The 18252-nt window shown below is 38.8% G+C and overlaps 1 protein-coding gene across 3 annotated transcripts in view; it reads right to left on the reverse strand.

The window, feature by feature from the left end:
• Nucleotides 1–1418: 1418 nt before the first annotated feature.
• The window catches only part of MECOM (MDS1 and EVI1 complex locus), a 192328-nt gene continuing 175494 nt past the window's right edge, over nt 1419–18252 (reverse strand). For 2 of the 3 annotated variants that reach the window (XM_044081888.1, XM_044081887.1), the window contains 3 exons: nt 11614–11871; nt 7536–7719; nt 1419–2918 (listed from right to left, as the gene is read on the reverse strand). In XM_044081888.1, coding sequence (XP_043937823.1) covers nt 2793–2918; nt 7536–7719; nt 11614–11871 — 568 coding nt within the window. In that variant the 3' untranslated portion in view covers nt 1419–2792. The remainder of the gene's footprint in view (nt 2919–7535; nt 7720–11613; nt 11872–18252) is intronic. The other variant, XM_044081889.1, reaches the window with a different exon arrangement.

The raw sequence follows: 18252 nt of genomic DNA on the forward strand, positions 1-18252 counted from the left end.
TCAAAATGAATGGAATTATTGACCCGGCAAGAGTTCTGATATGTAAGTAATAGAAATGCATTAAAACAAGCTATCAAGGGTATGAATTTATTTTATACTGGATCTACGGCAATCATTGCTTCTCAGTTCTTGAATGTTATCAGCTAGTCTTATCATATACTGAGTAATAATAAAATTACATCCTATATACCTAGCCTTATCGCATACTGTGCATTAATATATAGATCCTACTAGTTAACAGGATTAGGCATTGTGCAATAACACATTTTATACCTGCCCTTACTATACAGTTTGAAATAATCGATAATACCTGTACCAACATCAATAGTCACAAATAAGGCTAGTCTTACTAAGAAAGAACAAATTTATAGAATCATGGGAAGCAAAGTTTTACAAGGGAATAGCTAAAGCCAGCAACAACAAAAGAACGATGCACAGAAACCATGAGCATATGTATAACTAAATCCAGCAAGCCAAAACCAGACAATATTCAAATGATCTCTGAGGGCTGTATGGTATATGCAAACATCTATCATTGAAGGGAGTAACATTCCGGGTTACAAAACGCATTTTCTTTACTTGACCAAAGAACAAGAAAAAGAACAAACTATTTTTTTTTTAGTTTTACAGCCACATGATAGATAATGGAAACTTTTCTTCCTAATTCTTTTCGGTACCTTGGAAACAGATACAGAATGTCTTCAACACCTCTGAGAAATTAGAAAATCTTTGTTTTAATAACAAATAAAACAGCAAAGGTAGTGCTTAACCAGACAGGAATGTATTGAAGCTCACCTGTTTCAACATTACTGCCTGGCAAAAAAGAATAACAATTACCACCTTTTGGAAGTGTGATGGGCCTGTTCCTGTACCTTCACTGGTTCACAGTTCCCAACACTATTTCAACCTTTTCTATATAGTGAGGGTGAGCCTGGAGACACTGCCATATCATGAGCATTAGAAGATGCTCTACGAACAAACAGGAATAATCTTAGATCTGACAGAATCATGGATGAAGTCAGAAAGAAGAAGTTTATAACACAGAACAGAGCAAAATTATTCTAATCCCTTGCTCAGCATTCATTGTTCATACACCTGAAAAAAGAAGACACAGCTGTATTATTTGTGATGTGATCTGCTGCATAAAGGAGACTGGCAAAAAAACAATGTTCCTGTTCCTTGATGGTTAAACAGGCATCCAGTTAATTAAAATAAGGCTGGAATAATTGATGTATAATAGGATGAATAAAAATGATACAGATGTGTCTATATGACAGTACTATAACTAAAGGTAATATGCTGTAACCTAAAACAAACATGTACAAAGATACAGTAATGTGTAAAACAATCACATATACTGAAGCTGTGATGGTCATAATACTAAAATGGTGACTGGAAATAACTTGACCTCTTCATTATCTAGTCATCTTTGTAGTCCTTTTATTTCTGTGTTTCTCCTCCCACAGATTTAATGAAATGCATAACAGTTACATTGTACAAAGCATTAAAGAAAAGTACCACAACTTGCCTAATATTTCAAAATGAGTTAATAAACCCTAAAAGAAAAAATAAACAAAAAAGATCTGGTCCCTTATTATAGGAAAAATAAATGGATACAATCTGCAGTTTTATCATAGTTTTGGCACACTTTACCTTACGAGTAGAATTAATATGAATGCAACATTACACGAACTTGCAGAAAACCAGCATAAAATATTGGAAGCTTTAATCAGGCAAATCATGCTTTAATGATGAACATAACTGTTTATACAATTGAATCAATTGTATTGCAAAAAAAAAAAAAAAACTAAGTCAATATCTATTTTATTATTAATTTTCAATAACAGATAATGTAGAAAAAATGTGAACACTATTTTGGCACTCACATACATAAAGACCAATCCCTAACAGGTTTTGAACTTGGTTTTGCCTAAGATCAGTAAGTGTTGGATTGGAACAGTGCTATGTAAATCAACAAACTACAGTCTGCCAACAAATAAATACATGATCCACAACAATAACCCGCCCCCCATGAAACCATGATTGTCTAAACATGAAACACAGTTACAAGGACTTAAACAACAAACATTTAAATGTAAAACATATGACTTCAGATGAACAAACCTTGGTCCATAAATCAAATGAAGAGATTCAATTATGTAACTGATTTAAGAATGAGCCATCTTCTGCAGACTGCAGCATTCACAAAGCCAGCATGAATTAAACACCTTCTCTCTGTTTTATGTTACAGATAGGCATACACGGTTCTTGTATAAGAAAAACTCCTGTGTTTGGTGAGTTAACGGAAAACATATATTTTTGGATATTAATTTTTTTTCTTTTCAAAAGGTAAATAATTATGTTTGAAAGGAAGTAAAGTAACTTTTTTTAAAACTAAAAGCATATGTCCTCTAAGCTATGTCATATACTTCTTTGTACAAAACAAAAACAATTACAAGGAGTGCCAAACTGTGTTTTAATGCAGTGTCACTTCCTCACTGGCTAAAATGGAAGACTTATGTAGCCCACTGAGGTTTACATTTCTGTGGAAATGTCTTTGCATCACACGGATACTCAAGAAATCAGCAGCTGCCTTTACTGTGCAAAACGAAATATCGAGAATAAATAGTTTCTATATTAAAAATTATTCGGTTTAAGGTCACAAGATTTTTTTGACAAGTGACCCTGCAGATTTATAAGGCATTCTGCTCAGCAGTCTTTAAAAGAGTCCCTCCTGCATCCGCTGTGCTACAGTATCGGACTTGGTCCCACTTCGGTAAGGTTCCACAGTGTCATACGTGACTCACAGACTGGATGGCACTGGATTCAGCAGCAGCTCTTGCCATATTATGCCACATATTGGGGGTACTAGTGTGAACAGTGTCTTTATCAGAAAGCGACAGCATCATAGCATATGCCTGCAAAAGAGAGCCAAAAGTTGTTAGCTTTACCTTTGTGCATCATAACTATATGTCACGAGTTCAAAGATTAAGCATTAAACATATATACCTTATTGTATAAATCAGATTGATTAATGTTTCTGTACCCACAGCTGACACAGAAGCTTTGATCTACCTATGTTCCTACTGCTGCCAGTACCACCACCACCCCACCCCCTTTTTTTTGTTGCTCTTTGGCTGTGTAAGCAACCATTAATAGGTATGCACTACACCTGGAAACAGATTTATATATTCTTTTACATAATTTTATTTAGCCACATCCACTCAAGACCATCTGGCCCTCAGTTTCTTATTGGCCCATTTGCTCTTCCTGATGTCTGGTGCCTTGGACAATGAGAGAGAGAAAAGTAAGGGCTGGCAGTATTGAATGTAATCCAGAAAAACTGGAGTGTTAGAAAATCTTCTGTTTGTGCCAAATATCGCCATACTTTCCTGTGGCCAGTGATTCCATCTATAGTACACAGGCACATACCATTGATTCCATCTATAGTACACAGACACACACCAGTGACTCCATCTATAGTACACAGACAGACAACGCTGACTCCCTGAATTGTACACAGACAAACACTGGTGATTCCATCTATAGTACACAGACACACACCAGTGATTCCATCTATAATGCATATACCAATAATTCCATCTACAGTGCATAGACACACACCAGTGATTCCATCTATAGTACACAGACACACACCGGTGATTCCAACTATAGTATACAGACACACACCAGTTATTCCATCTATAGTACACAGACACACACCGGTGATTCCAACTATAGTATACAGACACACACCAGTGACTCCATCTATAGTACACAGACACACAACAGTGATTCCATCTATAGTACATAGACGCACACCAGTGATTCCATCTATAGTACACAGACACACACCGGTGATTCCAACTATAGCATATAGACACACACCAGTTATTCCATCTATAGTACACAGACACACACCGGTGATTCCAACTATAGTATACAGACACACACCAGTGATTCCATCTATAGTACACAGACACACAACAGTGATTCCATCTATAGTACCCAGACACACACCGGTGATTCCATCAATAGTACACACACACACACACAATAGTGATTCCATCTATAGTACCCAGACATACACCGATGATTCCATCAATAGTACAAAGACAGACACCGGTAATTCCAACTATAGTACCTGGACACACACTAGTAATTCCATTTATAGTACACAGACACACACACCAGTGATTCCATCTATAGTACACAGACACATACCGGTGATTCCATCTATAGTACACAGACACACACCGGTGATTCCATCTATAGTACACAGACACACACGGGTGATTCCATCTATAGTACACAGACACACACCAGTGATTCCATCTATAATACACAGACACACACAGGTGATTCCATCTGTAGTTCATAGACACACACCGGTGATTCCATCTATAGTACACAGACATACACTGATGATTCCATCTATAATACACAGACACACATTGGTGATTCCATCTACAGCACACCGATACACACTAGTGATTCCATCTACAGTACAATGACACACACCGGTGATTGCATCTATACTACACAGACACACACACCGGTGATTCCATCTATAATACACAGACACACACCGGTGATTCCATCTATAATACACAAATACACACAGGTGATTCCACCTATAATACACAGACACATACCAGTGATTCCAACTATAGTACACAGACACACACCGGTGATTCCATCTATAGTACACAGACACACACTGGTGATTCCATCTATAGTACACAGACACACACCGGTGATTCCATCTATAGTACCCAGACACACACTGGTGATTCCATCTATAATACACAGACACACACAGGTGATCCCACCTATATTACACTATTACACAAACACACACCAGTGATTCCATCTATAGTACACAGACACACACTGGTGATTCCATCTATAGTACACAGACACACACCAGTGATTCCAACTATAATACACAGACACACACAGGTGATTCCATCTGTAGTTCATAGACACACACCGGTGATTCCATCTATAATACACAGACACACACTGGTGATTCCATCTATAATACACAAATACACACAGGTGATTCCACCTATAATACACAGACACATACCAGTGATTCCAACTATAGTACACAGACACACACCGGTGATTCCATCTATAGTACACAGACACACACTGGTGATTCCATCTATAGTACCCAGACATACACCGGTGATTCCATCTATAATACACAGACACACACAGGTGATCCCACCTATATTACACTATTACACAAACACACACCAGTGATTAGATCTATAGTACACAGACGCACACTGGTGATTCCATCTATAATACACAGACACACACTGGTGATTCCATCTATAATACACAGATGCACACACACACACCGGTGTTTCCATCTTCAGTACACCAACACACACCAGTGATTCCATCTACAGTACAATGACACACACCAGTGATTCCATCTACAGTACACAGACACACACCTGTTATTCCATCTATAATACACAGACACACAGTGGTGATTTCATCTATAATACACAGACACACACCGGTGATTCCATCTACAGTACAGTGACGCACATCAGTGATTCCATCTACAGTACACAGACACACACCAGTGATTCCATCTATAATACACTGACACACACTAATAAATCCATCTATAGTACACAGACACCCATCAGTGATTCCATCTATAGTACACAGACACACACCAGTGATTCCATCTATAATACATAGACACACACTGGTGATTCCAACTGTAGTTCACAGACACACACCGGTGAGTCCATCTATAATACACACCAAACACCGGTGATTCCATCTATAGTACACAGACACATGGGTGATTCCATCTGTAGTACACTGACATTCTCTAGTTGGAAGTGCTGCAAGCTGTGGCCTTTCAGCAGGTAGAGCTCTTCTACTGGGACACCATCAACACCTTCTACATAGGATGGACACCTGGGAAGCAAGTTCAACCAAAGTCACATAGGGTATAATCAAGGTCTAAAAATATCTGTAAACTCTGAAGTGTGCGTAACTATATTTGGACTTTCATATAAGTACTATCCGCAAATATATTAAAATAATAACTGCATTTTCTGTGGCTGAATTTTAGCAATGACTAAAATGGCTATACTTTGGCTGTAGTTTAACAGTGATGACAAATACAGTATATCTACACTCACACAAACACACACACACACACACACACACACACACACACACACACACACACACACACACACACTCACACAGACACGTACTTTTGCATTTTAATCTTATCTTTGCCTTTTAAGCTACCTGAAGTACACAGAATACAGTGACATAAATATCTGTTGCTTTATAATAAAACATAAGACGTAAAGGGGAATCATGTAAAATGTTTTATCCAAATTGAGTTTTTAGAACTTTGTTTTGCCATACAGGGTTAATACTTTCAAGCAGGTGGAGGTGTGATTTAAGAAGAAAAATAATTTTCTTTTGGAATATCTTCTTACTAGAGAATAAATAAAACTGCCCTAATTATATCATGCTGATGAAAATAACTCCAGCAAAACCATTGTTGTAATTTACTAAATTAAAGGTTTATGTGTGTTTAAAATGCAGAGATTATTGTCCCTTACATCATTAAACAAGTAATTATTTTCTCCTTATCAGAAATAAGAAGAACAGTGGGTCACTATGGAGAAAGATCTGCAAATGTTCTAGCTGTACTAACAAGAAATAATACAAGAATACAAGGAAAACAAAAATCCAACAGATGTTCAGGGGTACTGATATCATCACCTACAAGTTAAAGTCCAAGCACTACAAAATGTAAGATAATACAAAACTTAAAGCAAATTGTGATAGAATACTATCAAGTATGTCATTTTAAGAAGTGATCAAAGGTCCAGCTTGTCTTCTTTCACCGTTATTTTAATGTGACCTCTAAACTTAACTATTTTGATGTTTTATGAGCACTGAATTTAGTTTTCACTGATCAAACATGTATAATCTAAATTCTAGAGGGGGGGGCTGCATAGGATAGTGATTATACTAAAGGTTGGATGTAGGTTTAGTGCTGGACATGTTTAATTATGTTTAACATGTTTTGTGTAATGGACTATATTCTGTCAATTTTTATCCAAAGCATACACCTGATCTGATAAATCTTAACCTATGCTAATCAACAGTTGCCCAAAGGTAGAAAGATAAGAATTATAGACGGGGTGAATATTTTCAACAGGGAAAGGAATGTTGAAATCTAACAGTAACATGTGTAAAAGGCACATAATGTTTGAACAAGACTGTGAACACAAAAAATGACCTGTAGTCAGTCACCAATAATATAGGGAACAGCAAATATTTCCTTAAATAGTTTCAGGAATCAATGGAAACAACATAAAATAATGACAGAAATGTTAATAACACTAATGATACATACGTATGAACTTCTGAACTACTGAAGGTGGAGAGCACAAAAATAAGACAAATATTTACACTTCTTGCAACATACTGCTTTTAAACAAATAAAATAAATGCTATCAGTTAATCCTCACCTGTGACTTGGACTTCCTGTACAGTGGTGACTTCATTTCCTCTGGAAGGTGAGAGGTGCTGAAAGCAGAGAGATCAGCCTCACTGTACTGGCTTTCCTCCATTTTCCTCAGGCTGAGGCTGTCTGTGAAGTGCCGTATATGATCCAGTGCAGAAAGGGCCTTCTTGTTTTCATTAGTATTGTACCTGCAAGAACCATGATGAATTAAACACAGTCTTTTCAATACAATATATATTCTCACATGCCAAGCAATCTACAGCAGTTACAGCTATATTCAGCAAACATTCTCTCATGTAAACTGTATAATAAAGGGTAAAAAATCCTGAATTTTAACCTACTGATTAAAGTTACATAATCAGGTACTTTATTACATGAGCTGAAATAACATATATGCTTCTCATTGGGCTCACTTTCAAGTGAAATTGAACTTATACTCAAGAAGCCTCCAATAAAGACTGAAACAATGGTTACCTTACTAGAATAAGCACATGAGTTCCTAATTTGCAGGGGTCATGACTGCAAACAGGTCTCAGCAAGGCTTCCTCCAAAAGTGGAAAATCTTCCACACTACTGACATTCTGAAAGATGACTTGTAAGGCAGCAGTAAGCAGTCACTCAGCTTCTATGTTACAGAACTTCTTGAAGATTGTAACTGACAATGAGAAAGTGCCTTGCTGACATGAAAAGTGAGGATTTCCCCATTTATGTACTGGGCTACTGCCATGTTGTCAGTATGGATGGCTATAACACATTAGGGCAGAACATCCTAAATGGTCTACAGAGTGAGGATGCCTATCCTTCTCTCTCTCTAGAGCAGACACTTGCAGATTGGCCTGTGGTTGTGGCCATATTCATTGGACAGTCTACACTTAATCAAGCCCATCCATGCTGGGGCAGAGAAATCCACTATAACAGCCACTGCACGTGTTCAGATATGATGCTGACTCCCAATAGGAAGGTTTAGAGTGTGAAGCTACCATTCAAGATGCAACTTACAACTGCTGGAAATCTTGGCATATTTTGCCATTGGATCTATTAATTGTGACCACTGAACTTCCAAAAGTCCATTGTGTCACTTAGCAAAGGGAATCATGTATACAGCTACAGCCATTAGACCCACTTTTCTTAGGCATAAAAGTCTTGTGGCTGCCTGAGACTGAATGATTTGAGATACCAAGTTCTGTAACAGAAGGAAGATAGGGTCTGCAGGGTAGTGTCTGGGTGCGTTCTATGAGTGTTAGCTTTTGAAATAGCTCCAAATGGGACTTTGTCGTGTATATCATAATTCCTATTCACCGTTGGAAGGGCAAGCAGCCTGTCATACACATAAAGAAGCACCTTCATACTTTGCAGCCCCTAGTTTTCTGCAGCTATGGATATACATTTGTTGAACATGATGAAGAGGAGGTGAACCTGAATGTAACAGTCCAGAACTGATGACAGCTGGCTCCTATCCAGAAGTGCAGAAAACTTTGTTGTTATCTTTACTCATAGATGAGTGTTTTCGGAGACCCAGACAGTACACTAAGTCCCCCTTTGACAAGAAGGGAAAGATGGATTACACCAAGACCACTTAAAAAGATTCTTAGGCCACCCAAATTTAATCCACATCTGAGGTTCTTTGCCTTTCTGAGAACTAGAGTAACAACCTGAGCCTTCCAGTCTGCTGGAACCAATTACATGGCTCTTTTCTGCATGATTTTAAGGTCTTATTTCTTGCTCTGGTCTTGTGATGAGACTGGTAAGGAAGAGAGTGGGGCTAGAGAGGGGTGTGGGAGCAAACTATACAGCGCCTGCATATCACTGTCTTTATACATTGTCCAGCAAAATGGCCAGCTATGCATGGAAGTAGAAAGAGGACAGATAACTCCCAATTGTCTTGAGAGAGGAACAGTCAGGGACAATCTCAGAGATCAGACTGCTGTCCACTTAAAGAAGGACCATGGTAATGCTGCTGCTGCAGATTTTTCATGGCCCTTCATTAAACACTTGTAGAGGACAAAGCTGAGAAGCAAACACCTGGGATGAGGGGATGAGAAAAGTGTAGAACGAGTGCCCACACTATGGATCCAGGGTGGAACACATGTTTGAGCCACTTCTCACAGCCCAGAAGCCTGATGATTTTCTTCCTCACATTATGGGGGAGATCAGGGTTAGAAAATGCCCCTGAACTGGTTAGTATGAAACAAGATGCAATAGAGGACAAGGGAGGAATAATTATTTTATAAAAGGCCCCAGTCTGGGGGATAAGCCAGACTACCTGGCTAAGGATGGACTGCACCCTCTCCCTGCAGCAAACTTACCTGGGGAAGAGCAGCAGGCAGCCCTAAAAGAATTAAAAAAAAAGTTAACCATGACTGTGTTTGTTCTTTTTGGGTATCTGCTTGTTCATTTACTGGTGGCCGTGTCGAAACCAGAGCTGATGTGGGCACCTCTTTCTCCTACAAAATGTGTGCTACAGAATCTGAAACTGAACAGTACCACTGTAAAGGTTCTAACTCTCCTTGTCCAAGTTTTGCAGGTCAGTTTTAACTGAGCAGTGAAAGACAGCAGACCAATCAAAGGAGTTAGTAATGAAGGTCATCTTAGAGTAAACAACAAAGTCTGTGAGGCACAGCCAGTCAAGGGTGATGACAAGTTACACTGGTGCATGTTGCCCCAGCTGCAGGATTCACTGAACTGTGAGTGCGTCACATGCTGAGACATTCGCTGAACTGTGAGCATGCCATCTGCTGAGACATTTGCTGAACTGTGAGCATGTCACATGCTGACACATTCGCTGAACTGTGAGCATGTCACATGCTGAGGCATTCACTGAACTGTGAACATGCTACCTGCTGAGACATCCGTTGATCTGTGAGCATGTCACCTGTTTGAGACATTCACTGAACTGTGAGCATGTCACATGCTGAGAAATTCGCAGAACTGTTTGCATGTCACCTACTGAGACATTCACTGATCTGTGAGCATGTCAAATGCTGGAGACATTCGCTGAACTGTGAACATGTCACATACTGAGACATTCACTGAACTGTGAGCATGTCACCTGCTGAGACATTTGCTGAACTGTGAGCATGTCACCTGCTGAGACGTTTGCTGAACTGTGAGCTTGTCACCTGCTGAGATATTCACTGAATTATGAGCATGTCACCTGCTGAGACAGTCACTGAAATGTGAGCATGTCACCTGGTGAGACATTCGCTGAACAGTAAGCATGTCACATGCTGAGACATTCACTGAACTGTGAGCATGTCACATGCTGAGATTAATAATACATGTCACAGTTGCTATCTGCGATTGCAGTCAAAATGTAGTTATTCATCTAGCAGCTCATTCAGTGCTGGCTCATTTACTCAGCTAGATCTCATTGGAGACACCATGTGTGAGAGAGGTAATTGTCACCACAAGAAAAAAGTGTACAGGATAGATAAATATGTTTCCCAAATCTGCCCATAGGTCTAGATGCCTTACTCAGCTGATGAGCAGCAAGACACTGCAGTGTTGCTTTCTTTTCAATGACAGCCACAGCAACAATCTATTCTGATGTAGGAGTCTCTATCCATCAGGTTTTGTCTTTGGAAGGCTCGATGAACCTGCCCTGCATCCTTGGCAGAAGTGCCACAACATCAGGACTTCTTAATGTTGACTTAACATGTATATCTACAAGGGTGCCACCCACAAAGAAAGCTTGGGGTCAAGAAAGCATCCTGCATGATCCTTCATCTAATTTTATTAATTTTGTGTTGATTAGGATACCCTCTCCAGAGCTGCTGTTTAACTTTAGAAAAAAATAGTGACACATAAGATGCCCAGTGAAGAAACACATGAGGAAATAGGTCTACCTAGTGGTCAGTGATGCTACACAGGCAAAGACAATATTGCCAGAGATGGACAGATACTAAAGTTGAATGAAAGGTAAACTGCGGAAGGGTGATACATACAGACAACATAAGACAACTATACCAGTCAATGAATGTGGGAACATGAAACCAAGGTGTTAGCAGACCCTGAATGATATGGATATTTCAAGTCTGTCTTTTTTTCCTGACCACAATATATTAATTCAAATGTTCTCTAACCTGCTAGGAGAGACTTTACAATTCAGTGCCAGTTCAGTTTCATCTTCATATTCAGTGTCATCTGGGTTGACATTATCCACACTGTTAGCGCTTGGCTCACACAAATGCTTTCCTGAAATGTCAGATTCTTCCTCATCCTCCTCATCCTCCAGCATGACTTCATCTTCTATCTCTTCTTCATCTTCCTCATCATCTAAGACATCTGAGCTCTGGCTTGCTCTCACAGCATTCTGCTCCTCATAATGGTTATCGTTTATTCTTCCGTTTAAAACAGAGAGGACAAGCATATAAGTATTTGGAATGAGAATATTCTACCTCAGTTACAACTTGGGCTATACATCTGTTAAGTGACGTGAAGCTCATCAATTTTTCAAGCTGTGTACATTAACTTTTTATAGAAACACAGTTTGAGAAAAGAGTATCATATCAAACAGTGCATTGATGGAACATTTGCAAACACTGCTATTATTCCGTGAATAAATTACATTTAGTTTAATAATTCTTTAATACAGTTGGTAGAAAAGCCCAAAACAACAAATAATTACTTAAATTTGCCATATTATTTGATAAGGTAAGAGGCCAAGTTTGTCTCTAACACAGCAACACCAAACTGTCAGCTGGAGGTGTATATTACCATATTAAATAGGTATGGTGCACTTCATCAAAATGTGCCACAACAAATCAAATTTTGGTGAATGAAGTTGGTCAAAACTAGTTTTGCCAAATAAGAACTTCATTTAATGTTAAGGGCATCCATATGCTTTACTTGTGTGTTGGGTCCCTACTGAAGTTTTGAGACTTGCATTGTCAAGTTTCGTAAGAGGAAAAAAAAGTGCCAAGGGCGGCTCATGCTATCGGACTGCAGGATTGCAGCCCTCCCACCTAGAAATAAAAGAAATAAAAAACGTGAAGCATAAAATTTAAAAAAAAATAATTTTTTTAACAAGTACCAGAACTGCCACGCATGCGCAGACACGCTCAGACTGCCCTGCAGATGCCCAGGAATCTGTGCGACCTCTGACTGCCCGAGCCAGCAGTCCAGATACAGAGAAGGTATTTTCTGCCCCGCAGATGCCCAGGAATCTGTGTAGCAGTTGACCACACAGAACAGAAGAGCTCCAGACTGCTTGAATCGCAGACAGGACCAATCAGGAGAGAGGTGAGCAGGAATTCAAGTGCAGGACCAATCAGGAGAGAGGTAAGTTGAGTTCTAAGCTCTTGCAGGGAAGCATTAAGTCAAGCGCGGGTTTGCTGCTTCAAGACAATGGAGTTGGACCTTTACTGCTTCCGGACCCATTTACAGGTAATGGAGGTGTGTGTGTGTGTGTGTGTGTGTGTGTGTGTGTGTGTGTGTGTGTGTGTGAAATGCCCCTGTTAAGGCATAGTGGTGGGTAGAGATACTCAGGCTTGAACCCTGTACCTTGGATGCAGGTGGCAAGGACCTGAATTCCCTACCCACCACTATTTGTAAAAAATTGCAGATTTTTGCCTCATATTTGTTCTGTTCCTCATAGAATCTGTGGTTTCTGTATCTTCATTTTGCCTTGTAAAGGTTTGTAGTGCAGTGGTGCACTGGTAGCATTGTTGCCTGATAGCTACAGGTTCTCTGGTTTGATTCTTGGCTGGGGTGCCTTCTGTGTGGAGTCTGCATGTCCTCCCATCCCTTACAAAGATGTGTCTGGAGTGTTTCTCCCTGCTCTGCTGAAAATTGGCTTTGTTTTGTTCCAAGTCAGACTAGTTTCCTGGTTAACAAATGTTTAAAAATAACAGGCATTTGAATTTCAGACTTCATATTCTTCAGAAAGTACACAGTAAAACAAAACCTTTTATTCTAGCAATTGTCTAAGTTTATAACATGGATATTTGAAATTTGCCCATATTTTTGGGACTGTATTCCCCCATTATTGGCCTCGTCCAGGTATTTTGTGCTAAGGTTGAGAGCTATGGTGAGAACTGAATTCACTGAATATGTTTGGCAGCTGTATTCCCACATTATTGGCTTTTTTCAGGTGTTTTTTGCTAAGTGGTTGACAGCTATGATGAAAACGGAATTCACTAAATGGTAGCCATGTAAGTTTGTCTTCCTCTGTTTCAGCTGATTTGGCATAGTGGTATGTTTCTCTGATTGTTTTGCACAGGGTCCCCTGGGTTCAAGACGTGGCAGTGAAATGTATGGTGGTAACACAGCATTTTATTCTAGCAACTTTCCAACATTATACAAGCAATGTTTAAAATGTGTCCCTGGTTTTTGGGCTTTTGCCCCCCCCCCAATAAATTTTGGCTTTTTCCAGATTTCTTGTGCTGCAAAGTTCAGAGATACAGCTGAGTGTCGAGTAGATTTTTCCAAGGAGCTGAGAGCTGCAGGGGAACAAAAGTTTAGTGCTGTTTGTGCTAAGTTTGCTTGCATTGTTAATAGCACAACAGGTAGTGTACTTGCTTTTGATACAGAAGGCTGTGGGTTCTACTCCTACAGTATGTAGATCCATTGCTGATACTGTACTCTGTTTTAAAAGGGATGGATGCTACAGTCCTCTTTGGTGAAGATATCTAGTAACTATGAACCTGTTATCAGTTTGCTATCCATTCCCTATTGCGGTATTACTAGCTTATCATTTTTTTAATGCATGCAACATAGGCAATTTATTCTTCAAGGGCAACAGGCACTTTATTTGTAGATGAAACAATGACATATAAAGTTGTTTGCTAGCAGCAACCTCTTTATTAGTTACAGATTTCTTTAATGTGGATTTTACTACTTCAGAGATTGTGCATATTTACTGATACTGGTGGAATATAGAAGGTTGAGTAGACTTTTTATGATGGAAATGTTCTGAATTGGGCAGTTTTGTCATTGGTGCATGCATTTTGTTTCATTGTTTACTGGAAAAATGTTTAAAAAATACATTTAAAATGCCCTCTAACAACTGTACTGTATTGTACAAGGAATATAATGTAATACAGCCAGGAAGGTGTATCAAAGAGCATGCGTATGCTTCACGTTCAAGGGGCCTATGATTTTGAAAACAGCCCAGAGTTAATCTTAATCTGCCACTGGCAAAATGTATTTTCTTTGAATGTGGGTTTCAATGCTGTTTCAATGCATGTGAGTTTCAAGGGCAGAGAAGTTTTAATGCTAAGTCTATTTTCATTGTGAGATTGCATTGCTTTGTTTAACAGATATCTATTAGGGTTTGTGCTGTAAAATGTAAAATAAAACTTTCAAATGAAATCTAAATCATTGCAGAAGTAAAGCAGTATGCACATTACAGTGTTTATGGTAAATGGGGCAAAATAACCAAGGAATGGGACATTGGAATGGCTGCAGGGGGGAGGCTCCATCCGACCATGATTTTGTGAGGGGGGGAAGGGTATCAAACTCAGACAGCCCCAGTTGAACTATACCTCCCAGTTGTCCATATTTTTGCAGAATGAAAAGAGATTTGCTTCTTATTTTTGGTTTGTTCCTCATAAAATTTGTGGTTTTCTAGCAAATCATTTAGGAATGAAGTCACTAAATGACAGACATTGAGTTTCAGATGTCATAACCTTCAGAAAAATGCATGCTAATGCAAGACCTGTTATTCTATCAACTGTCTTAAGTTTATACAAGAGCAATTTTTAGTAGTGTTTGTATGTTCCCCCAATATATTTGGCCTTGTCCAGATTTCCTGCATTAAGAGGTTGAGAGGTATGTGCAAATCACTTTGTAGAATTAGAAATATCCAAACCTCTCAATTGTCCCTAATTTTGGCTCAAAATGTTGCTCTCCCCTAATAAACCCTCCTCAAAATGGCAATTTTGGAAGAAAACGTGGAGGGTTTACAATTATATATAACTGTAATGATCAGAGTTATAGATTATTTTTATTTCAGAAATGCATGTAGATGCTCTTATTTTGTTAGCTGCTCAAGTTAACAGTGGTTAATATTAAAAATGTGTCCTTTTTTTGACAGGTTCCCAGCTGTATTGTGTGGCAACTTTATATTTTTGCATCATATTTTTGGTCTGTTTTTCATAAAATTGTGTTTTTTCTGGCAAATTAGTGGCAAGTCATTAAAGATTGAAGTTAGAAAATAATGGCAGACATTTGAGTTTCAGATTTCATACCCTTCAGAAAATTCGTACTTATGCAAGACCTACTATTGTTCTATTATCTAAGTTAATAAGAGCAATATTTAAAAATTGTCCTTATTTTTGGGCCTGTGTCCCACTTCTTGTTCTATGTATGGCTTTGTCCAGTCTTCTTGCTCTGAAGTTGAGAGGTATGAGTATCAGAGCCATCACTGTCAGCCAGAGACATTTCAAATTGTGACATGCGTGTTGCACCCCACTCCCCATTGTAGTGGCTCTGGATGTGTCCAAGAAAGGCAAGGAGCAGTTATGCAGTGTAAGTGTGCAGAGTATTCCCCCATCCAAGGTAGTCCACAAGTACGACCATGGCTTTTTATCTGTCCTTGATTTTGCAGAATGTTCTGGTTTTCTGTCATATTTTTATACTGTTGATTTATGCTTATTATTATTCAGGAAATGCATGCTGTCACAGTGTCCTGTTGCTCTGTTTAAGTAGCAATGATTTAATGACCATCAGGTAAGCTTGTTGGAGATTGTAAGATGCAAGTAAGCTTTGATAGGCATACTGTTAAAGAATTACCAGCATTGAAAGCCTTTTCGTTGTTGCCATGCCGAGAATATTTACATAACTAAATAATGTATAAGCCTTGGATATTGAAATGCATATGACAGTATTTGTAATAAAAGGCCAGGATTACAGTATTTTCAGAAGCTCATTACATTTATTGGAGACTTGCAGTCATCTTTTGTTGGAGACTTGCAATCATCTTTGCAGGCTTACCCGTAAACTAAACAGAATGCCAATCTATCATGTGTGGTCCATAACTTGTGCAGGAATCCTTTAAGCAATTTATCTTGAGCTTGTTTCTTGTTTGCTGTTCATTTTTTACTTTGATCATGTCTTCCCCATGAAACAAGTAGACAGTTGTGTCAGGCAGCAGGTCTTTTTTGGATAAGAAACATTTTTACAAGTGGGGGTATCACGGAGATTGCTACTTTCAGCATGTTACTTGGTAATTTTATAAAGCTGAATATAAATTATAATTAGAACTGCAGTGCAAGGAGTAGTGGTTTGAGTTGAGTGCTGCTTGTTTTTTTATACTTGATTTTGACTGGCATTCCAGTAATGTATTTAAAAAGTAATTTATTTTTTCATGCCTCACAACCTGTTTCCATCTGGATATTAAGTAAGTTGTCATGTAACCAATGCATTGAAATATTTTTTTTCTTCTAACCTTCATTTTGTCTTGATTGAACTCTCGTAATGACTGTTTGGCACCCAGGGCAGCGTATTTAATTAAAGTTCCAGTTGTTGTGGTTTTGAGCATAGCTCCACCCCTTTCTAGTTGGCCACACCCCTTCAAATTGGCCCCACCCATTCAGCTGTCTCCTGCAGCCCTCCTTTAATTTGAAGTCAGCAGCCACAACTGAAAAGTGCAAGAGAAGAGTGAGCGTTATACATTGCTCTTCCTGTTTAAACTTGTTTGTTTTGTTTTGTTTTTTTTTTTTTTGCAAAGGAGCAAGTCCTGGTGCTGAAGACAAGCTCCCCCCAAATGTATATATGCCAACTCAGATACTGCCATACCTTTGAGAAAAGGGGATATTCTAAGGAATGCCACTCTCAGGTTAAGTCTACATTTTCCAGCGATTCAGTCTCCACATTTTGGGACTTTTGAATGTGGGTCCCAAGATTGTAAATAATAACCATATGTGCTGGGGGGAATTCACAGTGTAATGATATTTAATAAAAGGAAACCATAAACACAAAAAACAGAATAGTTAAGATTTCTATATGTAACACTGAATATCTCACTATTATCTAAATGTACTGTCTTATATATAACAAGTCTTAAACAAACTGACATTGGTTCTCTAACATTAATAAAATGCAGACCATTGTGTACTAATATAGAAACCCCTAGAAATCCTTGAGATATGGAAGATGACAGGGCTGCAGAATGACTTAATGAAGGAGGTTAGTGGAAGGGCTAGCTACTTTGTGGTGTGAATACTGTCTCTGGGTGATGGTCACTTCTGGTGTGAAACTCCAACCCCATGTACAAAACAGGAAAAAGGGTGTTGATGCAGATGCTGATGCCTTTCAGTGGCTAAGTGCAAAGTGTGCTTTTCAGAAAATAATACAGTAAGAAAAGGTAAAACCTAACCCAACAGAAACTTAAAAGTCTCAAGGATCTATATGATGCATGTCATCAAAGCCTGATTTGTCAGATCTTATTTATTTATTTTTTTTTCTCTTAAAGGACAAATTACTGCCAGAGAATGACAGAGAACAGAACAAAAACTGCGGTGGTGGTGCTGTGGTAGCGTTGTCTCCTCACAGTTAGACGTTGCCCATTCGATTCTCAGTTAGAGCATCTTCTGTGTGTCGACACAATGGGTGTTCCTTCATTGAAGGTTGTGCATTAGGCTCGGCAAGCCAGCACATAAAAATCTACTGCCAATCATTAGCGGACCGGAGTTCCGCTGTGGCGACCCCTAACCGGGAAAAGCCGAAAGACACAAAAAGAATGACAGAGAAGAAGAGATGATCAATGTCTTAGGAATGCT

Source organism: Protopterus annectens, chromosome 8.part1, assembly GCF_019279795.1.
Source record: "Protopterus annectens isolate FY-2018-M chromosome 8.part1, PAN1.0, whole genome shotgun sequence".
Lineage (NCBI taxonomy): Eukaryota > Metazoa > Chordata > Ceratodontiformes > Protopteridae > Protopterus > Protopterus annectens.